The sequence below is a fragment of the Pongo pygmaeus genome, chromosome 1, assembly GCF_028885625.2.
Source record: "Pongo pygmaeus isolate AG05252 chromosome 1, NHGRI_mPonPyg2-v2.0_pri, whole genome shotgun sequence".
Classification (NCBI taxonomy): domain Eukaryota; kingdom Metazoa; phylum Chordata; class Mammalia; order Primates; family Hominidae; genus Pongo; species Pongo pygmaeus.
This window is the reverse complement of record NC_072373.2, coordinates 87,853,192-87,868,547: the sequence shown is the minus strand read 5'-3', so window position 1 is coordinate 87,868,547 and position 15,356 is coordinate 87,853,192. Positions and strand designations below refer to the sequence as shown.

The window sequence follows — 15,356 nt, the reverse complement described above, 5'->3', positions numbered from 1 at the left end:
AGCTTTAGGGGGCAGGGACCATGTCTTCCCTCAAATCTTATTTCATCTGTTTGGAAAAGTAGAAGACCAGAGGGAGCAAACTGATGTAAGTAATTACACACTAAGGTGATAATGAGAACAGCTAATAGTAATAGCTAACACTGATGTGGAGTACGTGCTATTGCCCAGGCCTTGTTTGATGCATGTTTACACTTAACAAATCCTCACAACTGTCCTATTAGGTAGATACCATTCTTATAATTGTTCAAAAGCAGTTTGAGCAACTTGCCTGAATCTCAGATCCTATCAGTGGTGAAGTCGAGGTTCGAACTTTGTCTTACTTAAATCCCAAGCAGGTTCTTTCCACTGCTCTGTTGCTGTGTGTGTGACTGATCTTTTTGGACCCCTTTGGATAATAATCACTCCATAGGAAATGCCTAATTAATTAAGCCAGAGTCTTTAACTCCTAACCTGTACTCTGTCATGGGTGTATTACATCACAGGGAAACTATGTTCCTGCGCAAACAGTAGTGCTGGTTACTATGGAAACACAGAAGTCAGATCGAATTAAGAAAAGGAGGCACTCAGAATTATAGAACCAGAATTTAGGAGACTTAAAAAATGATTTGGCCTGATCCTCTAATTGAATAGATGTAGCAACAGGATAAGAGAAGTCCAGTGACTGTCCCTAGGACCCCCAGGTAGTTACTGACAGCCAGGGTGTGAATCTAGGCCCTAAACTTCATCCAGTCTTCTTTCCACCATGCTGTGTTTCTTGGCCTTCTTTATTTTCTGCTACTTTAAAAACAGGCCTATTAGGAATTGTGCACATCGTGGGAGGATTTATTACTGCTTCAATTTTGAAATGCACATTCCTGTATCCATAGGTTATACCTGAAGGAGAGAGATAGCTTTATTTTCAGTGTAATCCCATTCTATCTAGAAGCATGGAGAACTTGTCAAACTGAGTTTATATGGCCTTTGCAAGTTTTTTTTTTAAGTCACCACTGCTATTAGGTGCTTGAATAATGCTGCATGAATAATGGTGAAGCTTGTAGGCTTTGTGATATGCCTACTGATAATTTCTAGTAGGGATAGGAAATGAATGTCAGTACAAATTTCTCCTCTACTTTAGCATTCCTGAGGAAGGGCTTCAAAGATGCCATATCCATTTCCACATGTCGAAAGGAGAAAGGACCACTGTGATAATTATTCCTGACTCTGTTTTCTCTTCTTGGCACGGTTCCAGGAAGACTTACCTCTAAACCAGTTCCCATATAACATTCCTTGCCAGGAGCTTTTAGAATGATAAAGTGGCTGTGAATTTCCATGGAGGACTTGACATTTGCACTCAACCGATTAAGGAAAGAGAAGGTCCTATATCAAAGACGCGCTTACCCCATTCAGTGGTCTTACAAAAGCATACAGAGCAAGCCCTTTATCCCCTTCCTCTGTGGAAAGCAAAGAACTTCCTGGCAGTGGACAGTGAAAGACTGATTTCATCATTTGGAGTTGCAGACCATGGGACTGCAGGTAGAAGAGTTGGATTTTATTTATCACTGGACTAGGTGGCCTTGGAGGGAAATAAGTCAACTTCTCTGAGCCTCAGTGTTCATCTTTAAGGTGGAGACCAATTTTAGTAATCTAAAAGCGTTATGTAGTTCTTTCCCTAAATGGAGGAAAGGACTTTTTTCCCCCATATCAACTATGAAAATGAAAAATGAAGCAGATACAGATGACTTTCCTATATCTTTGCTTTCTCACCTTCTCACTTTCTGTGTTAGTCTAGGTCCTCTGAGAAGCAGATACCAAGACAGTGTTAAACGCCTGTGGGAGAAAAGGGGGAAGCATCTGAGAAAGGCTGGGAGGGCTGTCAGGCTGCAGAGAAGCCTGCCCCTGAGTGCAAGAGAGAGGGGAAGAAGGAAGGAAGGTTAGCAAAAGGTTCTTAGACTGCAATGCAGTCTGAGGAAGGCTTGGCAAGGTTTCAGGGTGTCCAGAAGCCAAAGTTGTCTGTCAGGATCCCCAAATCTCCCAGGGATGGGCCTGCCTTAGTATCCCTCTATTCTCAGTCACTGGCTGGAACAGTCCGTGGAAAGCACAGCTCCTGAACCAACACGATGATGAATTTCAGAGTGCAGCAGCTGGGGCCCTTGGGTGCACCTCCCTGTGACTGGAGGTCTGTGGTGCACTGTACACTCTATGATCACACCTTCCTTTCTCACTCCAGAAAATGTTTACTAACCGAGATATGAAGTTGAGCCTTCCTTCAAGTTAAGCTACTCCCACTATCTCACTGACTTTTAAAAATACCCTGGAGTAAGGAATTTATAAACAAAGAGAAGAGGGGAAGGGAGGAGATGGCATAGAGAGAGAGACAGGTTAATAAACTCTAGTTTAGAGACCTCTTAAAAGGCTCAGCAATGCCATGGGTGTCCTTGGAGGGCACAGGAGTAAGAGAAGGGAGTTACACATATCCACATACAGAGTTGGGGCATGGCAGAATGCCAGGCAGTTGCCCCTAGGACTAATTAATCTGCTCTGCCAGGCATTCCCTCCCCACTCACAATTTTTTCTCCATTTGCTTTATTTCTGGAGTGAGTGAAGAGGCAGATCTTTGTCTCCCTGAGCACTTAGTGTATTGGGCTCGCCACTGCTGCTGCTGCTGCTAGTGCTCCTGCTCCAGCGGGAGCCCTGCCTGAGCCTGGACTTGTGGTGGAAGGAGGTTGAAGACCAGCCCTGCTGGTGCCCAGTCCTGCAGGTCCCCTGGGCTGTTTGCAGTAAATAAGCCTGTGAAGGGTCCCCTTACCCCAGAAGGCACTCAGAGAGGTGCTGACAGCTTTAGAGGTGCGTGTCCCCTCCTTTCCTCCTCTCTTTCTCCTATTCTTTCCTTCCACTCACATCTGAACTGAAAATGTCCTCATTTCCTGGCATGTCATGGAGACCACAGCTGATCCTGGACAGTGAGTAGCAAAACTGAAATTTCCCTCACACAGCTACCAAGACTCCAAGTCTTTATTTTCAAGGATTTTTTTGTTAAAAGAAAAAAAAAAAAGACTTCAAAGACAGTTAAACTGAGTTTGGCTGCAGTTATTGTTCAGTAATACATCTCTGTCCTATCTATTTTTGAAGCCAACTTTGATTTATAATCCCATAGGTCTGGGAAATTAGTTTTTCTTCCTATTTTTCTTCTCATTTCAAATTTTTTTTTTTCTAATTGTTTTTCCTTAGGAGAGTATTTCCATATAGAAAAGTGAGGGGGAGCTGGTTTGTTTGTGTTGTTTTGTTTTTTTTCTTTGAAATACTTGCAAAACAGAAGCAATAAGAGACACAATTTCAGACAGGAGACAGGAAGAATCAAATTGTTCTTGAATTAAGACATTGGTGACAATCATAAAGTCATGTGAGATACGTGAAGCAGGGCCTCCCTCTAAGTTAAGCCATTCATTATATTGCATTGCCTATGAATTGTGTCAGAGTAGTGGAATCAGCACTAGTCCAAACATCAGGAGAATTTGTTTTTACTCTTGGCTGGGCTGCTAACAAGGAGTGACACCTTGCTTGAGTGACTACACTCCTCAGGGTATTATTTGAAAGAGGTGCAGGGTGGGAGGGTTGGAGACCCTTTAGTTCTAAAGTTCTTGGACTATCATTCAGGCCTTGAGGAGATTGGGTTAAAAAGTTCCAACAGTGGCCGGGTGCGGTGGCTCACACCTGTAATCCCAGCACTTTGGGAGGCCGAGGCGGGCGGATCACCTGAGGTTAGGAATTCAAGACCAACCTGGCGAACATGGTGAAACCCCATCTCTACTAAAAATACAAAAATTAGCAGGGCATGGGGGTGCGTGCCTGTAGTTCCAGCTACTCAGGAGACTGAGGCAGGAGAATCGCTTGAACCCGGGAGGCGGAACTTGCAGTGAGCCAAGATCGCGTCACTGCACTCCAGCCTGGCGACAGAGCGAGACTCCGTCTCAAAAACAAAAAAAGCTCCAACAGTATTTGCATTAGCTTCTTGAATAACCAAAACATTGGTGAGTCCCTGTTACTCCCCAGACCCATTGAGTTATCTTGATGATTTCCTGATCTCTTCATAGATTTAATATTTTTCATCCAAGGATGAAGGTCTGTAAAGTGACAGGACTAGATTTTAATGAGATCTTCAGAAAAGGAAAATTAGTAAGTTGATGAAAAGATCTTTGTGGTTTTCTCCCTTTTCAGGACATTCTATATGGGTGCTGGGACCTCTTTTAAAAGTAAAGTATGTTTTGGCTTCTGTAGACCCTGCCAATGCTCATTCTTATTAAATTAACCCAAGGGGCCCTGGGAGCCTGGTTTCTCTGTCCTCCTATTCACATCTGCCAGAGAAAGAAAATAGTTGTTCTGTATTATTTTGCCTCATTATTCTTTCCTTTTAATGAATGTCTTAGTTACATTCTATAGAATTGCTGGGAAGAGTCTTGCCCAGGTTAGCTTTGATAATGGAGGCGCATTGCAAGGCTTGGAGGAAACATGAACTGGCGCCCGACGCATCCTCTCCCTCAGTGTTGCCGCTAGTATGAGTGGAAATAGAGTCACAGGTCACAAAAACTGTCCACCGTTACTGGGGCTCAGCCTAGACTCCACTTAGGATTTGATATTCCCCAAAGAGAGGAATCGATTGGGTAGAGTTGGGTCTTTTTACCGTAGAGCTCAATGATTGGGTGATTTAATGCCAGCCCCTTGCTGGCTCCCCATGGTCAGTCAGGTGGGGATCCCAACCCCAGACAGTCATGGCCAGATTAGCACAGTTGGCTTCCTCAGATGCATGCAGCATAAACCAAATCACCCTCGTTCAGACCCTCTTTGGGGCTGCTTTCCTCAGAAGGGGACAGGACATGTGGCTGGTTGGGGTTTCACAGCCTCTTTGGTGTATTGGGTCATTGGCTCCTCTCAGTCACTTTGAAAATCACACCAGAGCTGCAAGGACTGTTGGGGGCAGAGTATCCTGATGGTCCATGAGAGAAGTGAGGATGCATTTTCTCAGGAGGAAAGCACATCTGCTGATGCCCCACCAAGTGTTTAAGCCACTGTAGCCACTTCCTGAGTACGCTGAGGTGGGCCCTGGCCTGAGACAGTGGTTAACGGGACCATGATCAGTTGGCTGTCTTTGAAATGTCAAGAGACCTCCCTGTGCCAGGCCTGAGACTCCAGAGGAGTATGTGGTGTGTGAAAGAGACCCTCTGGTTGAGGATTTCAGTCCAGTCTTTCTTTGGTGTATAGCAGTGGCTCTCAACCCTAGGGTCACATCAGAACCAGTTGAAATGTTTGTTAAAGCTACAGATTATGGGGCCTCACCTCTGACCCACTGCATTCATGTCTCTCAAGAAGTGGAGTCGAGGCAACTGTAGTTTAAAAAAAAAAACAAAAAACTGATAGATATAGGAACCAGACTTTTGCTTCTGGAAAGACCAAGCAGATGCACTTTACCCTATTCTTCCTGCTAAGAAGTACAGCTGAGAACCCTAGACATTATATATAAAATCAACATCAGAAGATTTTGAGAGGTGGAGAGAGGGCAGCCTGGCTAGGAACCTAGGGACCCACAAATTACATAGTTGTGAATTCCCTGGGTTTCTTTTCACCTTATATATCCCAGATGCACAGCTGAAGAAGCTGGCAACTCACACATGCCAGTGGGAGCAGGCATGAAAGCCCCAACAAAAGCCTCCTCTCTCCAGCCAAAGAGGAGAAAAGGGGCAGCATAACAAGGCGGAAAACTGTCCACAATAACCACTCTCTTCCAGCCAAACAGTCCACGAAGATCGGCCTCACCGCCACCCAGGCCCCCGTGGCTGAGCCAGAGCCCGAGCCCAGGCTTCCACCCTTGCTGGGCTGTAATGAGGTGCCCCAACACCCCCTCCAGGTGGTGCCACAGAAGGCTGAGAAGAGTGCCAGGCTCTTCTTCCCTGCCAGCTGGTAATGAGTGTCCCACACCACCCTTCTCGCTGCCGTTTCCCATGTGGTGTCTGTGGAGAAGCTACACTTCCACCACTGACCTGCAGTCATGAAGCCACTGACTGTGCATGTTGTCAGTGGATGCCATGTGGGAACTCCAAGGCACTCCTACCCCTACAAACTAGGGTGGTGTAATTGGAAGCCCAGTGGGGACCTAGAACTCCCACCCACACCCAGCAGTAATGAGGATCAGCAGAGGCCGAGTGGGAACCCAGCCTTAACTCCCTTCTGGGGGTGATAAGGTAGCATCCTACTCCTTCCCCTATTTAGTGTCACAGTAAGACAGTGAATGCAGAAAGTTTAAATAACAACCAAAGTCTTACAATACTCAGAATGTCTAGGCTTCAGTTGAAAATCACTCACTGTATCAGGAATGAGGAAAATCTCAACTTCTGTGAAAAAAAGACAATCAATTGGTGCTAACACCAAGATAACAGAGATATTAGAATTATCTGACAAAGATTTTGAGAGAGCCATCACAAAAATGCTTCCACGAGCAGCTACAAAATCTTTTAAAACAAATGAAAAAGTAGAGTCTCAGCAAAGAAAAAGAAATAACCAAATAGAGATATTAGAACTGAAAAATATAATAGCTAAAATAAACTCAGCAGATGGACTCCACAGCTTCATAAACATTGCTAACTGCATTAAATTAAAAGTGCAGGTAGAATATGTGGTCATGGCTATAGATGTGACTTAATTTAATATTTATGTCATAAAGATTTTGCCCGGAGATCAAACCATCTTTTAAGCATATTATTATATTTTGCTGTTTGAAGGACTACTATGGAGAACAATGATATTGGATGTTTACAATATGCATGCAGATATTTGGACTTTAACTCTGAAGAATTTCAGTGCATCAGTTGGAAACCAGCCTAATGTGCGCTCATTATGAGGTCATTAAAAAAAGTGCTGTAAACCAGTCTGCTGGGTTAGGAGGAGTGTCGTGGCTGGAACATTAAAAGGCTGTGTCTCTATGTGGCTGGAACATTAAAAGGCTGTGTCTTTATACCATGCTGATCAGGGATCCAGTTCATTTTACCAGGTTTTGGGGGGATCACTGGTAAGTAGAATACATACAAAGAAAATTCACTATGGTAGCAGGTAGTCTGGAAAACTTGTCTAGTGAGGGATGTTTACAAAACCTGAGATTATTTAGTATAAAGATGTTCTGGACTTGCTCTGTTTATGTATTTGAAGGGGTTCTTGCTTAGAAAAGAGATTAGTCTCCTTCTGTATTGTTCCAAATAGGTAATTTGTATATTAAAATTTTATAGGGTAGTCAGTAGCAATTATAGGAAGGTATGTTTTTAAAAAAAATTTAGTTTTTGGCTGTAACTGAAGTTTCGTTGTCTATAAAACAGTGTTTGATATTGGATGTTTTTAAACCAGTCTAAAATCCACCTCTATGGATTGTATTGGTGTTTAATCAAAATTCAGGGATTAAATGTGGTGTGTGTGTGTGTGTGTATCTGTGTGTTCACGCGCACATATGTAATATGGTGTTTGGGTAAAGCTGCTGACAGTGCTTCTTCCTAATGTCACTGTAAGAGCCTGGACATGATCTCCCCTAATCCCTGGTGGGGGCCTAACAACCTCCAAAGCCCAGTATGTTTAGAGAGTGGCCACCCTGTGCATTATCTCTGAGAAATCCATATAGCTAAAAGCATTCAGTTAATCTACTGTATACCCCTTGCCCTTTCCCCGCTCTTGAGTCCTTCTTTCATAGACGAATGTGTTCTTCCCTAATTTCCCTGGACAGCAAAGTCTCTCTGACAAAGGCCGATGAAGGTAGAGCAGGATTTTCTGTCCCTGCACCTGGAGGTTGGACCTGAGGGGGTGTAGTTGGCCGCTGACCCTAATGTCCCCCCACACTGGGGTGCTTCTCACCTCAGCAAGCACTGCGATTGAATCCACTCTCCTCCAACTCCTCATCCCTAGCTTAGAGGGTCTCTTTTGTGTTCACCGTAAGTTAGGTTTACAGCCAGAATGAATAGCTTCTTAGGGGTCACTCTGCAAACGTACCAATTAACCTACCTGGCTTGTCTGGAGCTCCACACTACGTCCCCACTTCACCTCCTGAGTTCCCTAAGGACTTCTTGGCTTCTGCCTACCCACTGAGCCCTGGAGAGGCACTCTCCTAAAGTGCTTGGAGGAAACTGATCAGACTAGACACTTGACATTTTCCACTCGTTGTTTTGGAGCAATCAACTCCAGGCCTCTTAGAGGGAAAAAGTCAGGTCAGGAGCAAAATGCATGTGTTTGCATAAGTATGCATAGCTCAGTGTGTGCCCTGGTCCTGTAACTGAGGACAAGCCTAACTTATTCATTTACAGCTTCTTTTATTGCAGAAAAAGGAATGGACGTGGGATGAGAGCAAGATGCTGGTGATGCAGGACCCCATCTACAGGTAAGAGCCCAGTCCAGCACCCAAGATGTCACTGAGCCCCAGAGTCCCCCTGCCCTCTCCTACAGCCACCTGTCAGGCTGGTGGATCCAGACAAATTTAAATAAACTTCTATGCTTTTCCCTTCTGAGATCTGTTGCTTCCATTAGATGTGAGTTCAAGAAGTAAATCTGCCTTATCATTCTGGTCATGCTTGATTGCATTAAGGAAGCTATGAAGTATTTCTGCCTGATGTTTAAACCTCTCAGTTGTAATTGGAGACCTTTTAAATTTGTGCTAGTGTTGTCCTAACTGAAATTCTAAAATTGCATGTATATTGATCAAAATAAGAAAACTGGATTATTCCATCACCCTATGCTAACAATTTTCCACAGTTATCTCTTCCACCTCTCTACCCCTTCAGAAACTGAGCACAGTAATAAGAGCTTTGTTATCATGCAGGAATCAAAAGTCACAAATGTGTCTCCAGGTCTGAATGCTTTTGTCTCCCCAAAATTTGTATGTTGAAATCCTAACCCCCAAGATGATGGAATTAGGAGTTGAGACGTTTGGGGGTGATTAAGTCATGAGGGTGGGGCCCTCATGTTTGGGATTAGTGACCTTATTTTATAAAAACAGGCCCCAGAAAACTAGCTAGCCCCATGGTGACGTCCTTCCCCTATGGGAAGACACAGCTAGAAGGCGGGCCCTCACTAGATGCCGAATCTGCCAGCACCTTAATCTTAAACTTCCCAGACTCTAGGACTGTGAAAAATAAACTATTATTTATAAGCCAGCCAGTTTCTGGTATTTTATTATAGCAGACCAAACCGACACACACCCAGAAATTGCTTTTACGAAGAGACTGGTATGATTCCTCTAGAGATCAGATGGCTGCCAGCCATGTGTATTGTCCTGGGCAGAAGAATATATCAGACAGCAAGAACATATAGAAAGCCAGGCTCTCCCAGGAACCATGGCAGGAGCTCGAGTCATGGGTGTCATTCTTGTGTCCTGGATCTCGGCAGACTAAGCCCCACCTCCTTCCTGTTTTCCTCACTGGGAGAGTGGCCATTCCTTTAGGAATTTGGGGACGTAGATTTAGGTTTTGATTTTGTCCACTCTCAAATTATTGCCATGCTTTTGTTGACAAAGTGGATAAGGGTTGGAACTCAACGTGTGAAGTTGGCAGCACGGTGGCCCTGCCTTTTAAAGAGCAGATGCTTGTGAAATGGAATGTCCATTCATCCAAACAATGTGCAGGTGTGAAATACTCATGCCAGGTACTGTGCTAGGTAATTTCATAGATTACTAAACTAAATGAGTCACAGTCCCACTAAACTAAATGAGTCACAGTCCCTTGTTCTCAGGGAGTTTTAGACTAGTGGGAAATGGACAAGTTACTGAGGTATAGGATAGTATGTCCGACAAAATGAATTTCTGCCTCTGTGTTCCTGTAGTACTGTTTAATGTTTTTTGAAATAGTTGTTATAGTGTTTCTGTTACTTTTTTTAAAAACAAATGTCAATTTTTTGCCACTAGCCTGTTAGGCTCTTGAGGGAAAAATCTGTGCCCTTCTAATCACTTTTGTATATCTAGCGCCAAACCTGTGTCTGGCCCAAATGAAGCACTTAATAAATGTGCAATGGGTGGATGGATAAATGCATTGAATTAATATCTGAAAATTAACATAAGTGTTATGGTGATTCACCTCAGGGAACAATTACCTTCTACTTGAGTGATGAGAAAAGGCTTTAAGAAACAGATTGCATCAGAAGCTGGCTTGAAGAATGTGAATGGGCAGGCTGCTATGATATGCATTTTGTAAAAGGAAGAGTTTCTTGGCTTTATTTTCTTAATGCTGACACCATATATGGAAAAAAGTGACCTTCTTACGGATGCTGATCATGAGTGAGTTCTGCCTTTTGCTGGTTGAAAGAAAGGACTTTCCCCGAAGTTTTCACATGTCCCAAGTAAGCTGCTGACTTTGCTTATTTTTAACAGCTTCATTGAGGTATAATTGGCATGCAAAAATCAAACATATTTAAAGTTGAATAACTTGGTGAATAAATCTCAGTCAAGATGGTGAACATATCTATCACCCCAAAAGTTTCCTTGTGCTTTTTGTAACCCTTCCCTCCTCATTTCTCTCCCACTTCATCCCCAATCTCAATCCCCACATCCCCAAGTGACCACGATCTCCTTTCTGTTATTGATGAGTTTGCATTCTCTAGAATTTTGTGTAAATAGAATCAACAGTATATCCTCTTTTTTGGGAGGAGCTGGCTTCTTTCACTCAGCATAATTTATTTTGAGATTGATTCCTTGTCATTGCATGTATCAGCAGTTCATCCCTTTTTATTACAGATCAATGATCTGTTTTATAGGTATATCACAGCTTGCCTAACCATTCATGTGTTCATGGACATTTTAGTGGTTTCCGGTTTTGGGCTATTACTATTAAAGGATCTATGAATGTTCGTGTAATGAACATTCATATGTTCATTATGTTCAAGTCTTTGTGTGGACATATGCTTTTATTTTTCTTGGGTAAATACCCAGGAACAGAATGGCTGACTCATATGATAGGTATACATTTAACTTTTAAAGAAATTGCCAGATTGCTTTCTAAAGGGATACCACCAGTGGTGTACAAGAGTCCCAATTCCTCCATATCTGCCAACATCCAGTATTGTCAGTCCTTTTAATTTTAGCTCTTCAAATATGTGTGTATTAATATCTCATTGTGATTTTAATTTGCATTTTTGTAGTGACTAATACTAAATATCATCTTTTTGTTTGTTTTGAGACAGGGTCTTACTCTGTCACCCAGGCTGGAGTACCAGTGGTGTAATCACAGCTCACTGCAGCCTCAACCTTCTGGGCTCAAGCAATTCCCTCACCTCAGCCTTCTGGGTAGCTGGGACTACAGATGTGCACCATCACACCCAGCTAATTTTTAAATTTTTTGTAGAGACATGGCCTCACTATGTTGCCCAGGCTGGTCTTGAACTGCTGAGCTCAAGCGAACCTTCCATCTCAGCCTCCCATAGTGCTGGGATTATAGACGTGAGCCACTGCACTCAGCCTTCTCTTGATCTTACATGCCATTTGTATATATATTTTTAAGCATCTGTTCAAATCTTTAGCCTATTTGGTTTTCATAATCTTGAGAGTTCTTTATAAATTATGGATGTAAGACTTTTTATCAAATACATGGTTTACAAACATTGTCTCCAAGTCTGGCTTGTCTTTTTTTTTTTTTTTTTATAGTGTCTTTTAAAGAGCAAAAGTTTTAAATTCTGATGGAGTCCAATTTGTCAATTTTTAAAATTTTATTGATTGTGCTTTTGGTGTCATAGCTAAGAAATCTGTACCTAACTCAAGGTCACAAAGATTTTTCTGTTTTCTTCTAAAGCATGAAGTTTAAATTTAGGTTTTATGTTTATGTGTATGATCCAAGTTGATTCAATTTTTTATGTGGTATGAGGAATGGATTACAGTTCTCCTCCTCCCTCCTCTTCCTTCTCTTCTTCCTTCTCTCTGTTCCTCTCTCCCTCCCTCTCTGCAAATGGATGTCCAGTTGTTCTAGCCCTGTTTGTTGAAAAGACTGTTCTTTCTCCACTATAGTGCCTCTGCTAAACATCAGTTATCCATATCTGTGGGGTTTATTTCTGGACTCTTTATTCTGTTCTATTTGTCTAATTGTCTGTCTTGACACTAGTACCACACTGTCTTGATTACCATAGTTTAATAATTCTTGAAATCAGGTAGTAATAGTCTTCTTTCTTTTTTAAAATGTTTTTTTATTCAATTAGTATTAGTATAGTATGTATTTTTCCATCCATTCACTTTTAGGAAGAAATATTAGGGGGAATGGGGAATGCCAAATACATTTTAAATGTTAAACGAATTTTTCTTTGGCCTCAAAACTCACACAGTAGGCTCTCTGATTGTTGATAGTCTTGTGGATGTCTTTCTAGTCTATCAAAATTTAGCAACTTGTGTTTAAAAACAAAGAAATAAACTTTAGTCCCTGTGTTTTCAGTGTCCTGGGTACTTTTTTTTTCATGTATTAAATTGTGATGTTTTGGTCTGTGTACATGTGAATTTTTATATCTGTGTGTGTGTGTGTGTGTGTGTATGAGGACTTTTTTCTAAAATATACATGGTCCATTTTATCATGAACAAGGATATTTATTATGATAATATGGTAACATTTACAAATGAGCTTTTCATGGGTACAGTTATTTTTCTGCCCTGAAGGGACCACTCTGGTTTAATTCACTAGCTCTGCTGAAGGATACATATAATTGTTTGTGGCTTTATAAAACACTGGCTTACTGAAGTGTTCACTTTAGACGAATGACTTTTTTATTTTTTATTAAGTCAAATCTTTTAAATCTTTTGCATTATTCACATAGAATAACAGAATCATATATTTTTTAATTGTGGTGAAATAAATATATATAACATAAATTTTGCCATTTTAACCATTTTTTAAGCATACAAATCAGTGGCATTAATTACGTTGATAGTCCTGTGCACCCATCACCACTATCTGTTTCCAAAACTTTTTTATCACTCCAAACAGAAACTCTGTGCCCATTAAGCAGTAACTTGCCATCATCCCCTTTTCTTAGCCCCGGTCACCTCTAACATCATGGAATCTTAAGATGTTAACAACACTATGGTGGACATGTAAACCAATTTCTCCTTTTTTTTTTTTTCAGTTTATCCTTTATTACAGTATACCTCTTTATCACAGGAAGTGATTCGCTATTACAGCGTTCTTCATTAAGTGAAAGTAAATTTTTTTTATATATAATTGTTTTCCATTTATCCTAGCTGTTGTCTCTGGAGCCACAAATATATAGATCTTGTTTCTCTTTTAAGTTAACCCAAGTTCCTGAAGCCATTCTTATTGTATTTTTCTAGACTTCTTAATTTCAGAAAACAGTATTTCCTCTTTAAAATATTAGCGTTTAATGGAATATCCCAGATATTCTGTCTTATCAGTGTAAAATGTGGAAGACATATTTTTACCCCAACAATATGAAGTTATACATTCATTTTGTATGAATTAGATCCAGTGTAATTTATTTGCTTAGCAAACTGTGTTTGGTCCTAGGTCATAGTGGAGTTGGAGTTCAGACTCCTCGGGATAATAACAGTAATTGCTTTTAATTCAGGTTTTACTCATTCTTTATTTCTATAGGTTCCTTTGTTTTTTAGCCTAAATATAAAACTTTACATATATTAATGTTAAATTAAATGTAATTGATTTGAGGCTATTCTTCAGTTTTTGAATCCTTGTGAATCAGGATTTCAATCAGGGAAGCAGGATGACTGTGAGTGTCCTGTAATAAGGAATTTGCTATAGGATTTGAACCTGTACAATTTCAGTAGGAGCTGGGAAGTAAAAAGTCTAGAAAGGCTCAGAGAACAATTATTAACCAACTCTGGTGTGGGTTATGAGTCAGAATGTGCAGGAAGCCAGCCACATCCATGTGCTAGATTAGAACTGCAAAGGGGACAGGTGCAGAAGTCTCTGGAAGGCTGTTGGCTCTTCATGGCAACCACCTTTGAGTTTGCAGTGAAGTTTCTGATGCTGGGCCTGAGCTGACTGTTGTTCAGCAGGGCTAATAGTCATGAAGGAGAGCTTGATGCCAAGCTAGGTACAGAGAAAAGTGAGGACAAACTAAACAAAACAACTCCCTGGCACCTTGACATCCATTCTTTCCCACCTCTAGCCAATTGTGACCTCCAGCACATAATAGCTGCTGCTTCACTTCCACTTCCCAAATCTCCCACAAATTATTCTTGTGGGCAACCGTAAAATAGGAGAGGGAATGCTCAGACACATAGTTCTAGCCTAGGTGAGTTGACCCAGTATAAAACCACCACATCAGGTTCTAGTAATAGGCTAACTCTCCCTCCGAGTTTTTTGCTAAGTGCAGCTTTAATAAGAATAGTTTCATCAGTCGGCGTGGTGGCTCACACGTATAATCTCAGCAGTTTGGGCAGCTAAGTCGGGCGAATCACTTGAGGTCAGGAGTTCAAGACCATCCTGGTCAAAGTGGTGAAACCCCATCTCTACTAATTATACAAAAATTAGCTGAGCTTGGTGGTGGGTGCCTGTAATTCCTGCTACTCAGGAGGCTGAGGCAGGAGAATTGCTTGAACCTGGGAGGCAGAGGCTGCAGTGAGCCGAGCCTGGGCAGCAGAGTGAGAACCTGAGAGGCAAAGGCTGCACTCCAGCCTGGGCAACAGAGTGAGACTTTGTCTCAAAAAAAAAAAAAAAAAAAAAATAGTTTCATCCAAGTCACTGATAAGGCTGTTGAATAGAACAGTGGTAGGCCTGGAAAATAGAGATTTTTTTTCTCTTTTATTCATTTTGGATTTCCTTTTCTTTCTTAATCTGCTTATTCTACTCTTTCTGGCTTCAAGGGCATGCTTCCTAGAAAAAAATAAACTAAATAGTATTGGAGTAGTTGTTCTGTTATGGAAGTCGCTGTGCTTTCGAGTTTCAGTTTTCCTGCCTTAGCATCCCCTGTCCTAGTCTTATTGGTGGACACTGATGGAATTAACATGTTTGACTAAATTAGTCCCTAGGCTGTTTATGTTCCTTGAAATGAGTGAATAGACTAACAAACAAAACTCCTTTTTAAAACTAGAGGGAGTAAATTAATCTGACCTGAAGTCTTCAGGAGCCAGAATGGAAGTAATTCTCCAGTTATGAGTTTAAATGATCAAATTAGGTAGAGTCTCCATTAGGAGTTCCAGCCAGTCTCCAGAAATGGCATCAGTTAACATCCAAATAGTGACATGATTAAGAATTAGAAGTCTAGGCCAGACGCAGTGGTTCACGCCTGTAATCCCAGCACTTTGGGAGGCTGAGGCAGGCAGATCACGAGGTCAGGAGATCGAGACCCTCCTGGCTAACAGGGTGAAACCCCACCTCTACTAAAAATACAGAAATACACTGTAATAGCCG

General features: G+C 41.6%; 1 protein-coding gene across 5 annotated transcripts in view; it reads left to right on the top strand.

The window, feature by feature from the left end:
* Nucleotides 1–15,356, top strand: part of LOC129044906 (uncharacterized protein C1orf226) — a 313,541-nt gene that overhangs the window by 220,861 nt on the left and 77,324 nt on the right. For 2 of the 5 annotated variants that reach the window (XM_054503131.2, XM_063649453.1), the window contains one exon: nt 8,310–8,383. In XM_054503131.2, the coding sequence (XP_054359106.1) occupies nt 8,310–8,383 (74 nt within the window). Of the gene's footprint in view, nt 1–11; nt 86–6,948; nt 7,037–8,309; nt 8,384–15,356 lie in introns of those variants that run through there. The other 3 variants (XM_063649454.1, XM_054503150.2, XM_054503141.2) reach the window with 3 other exon arrangements.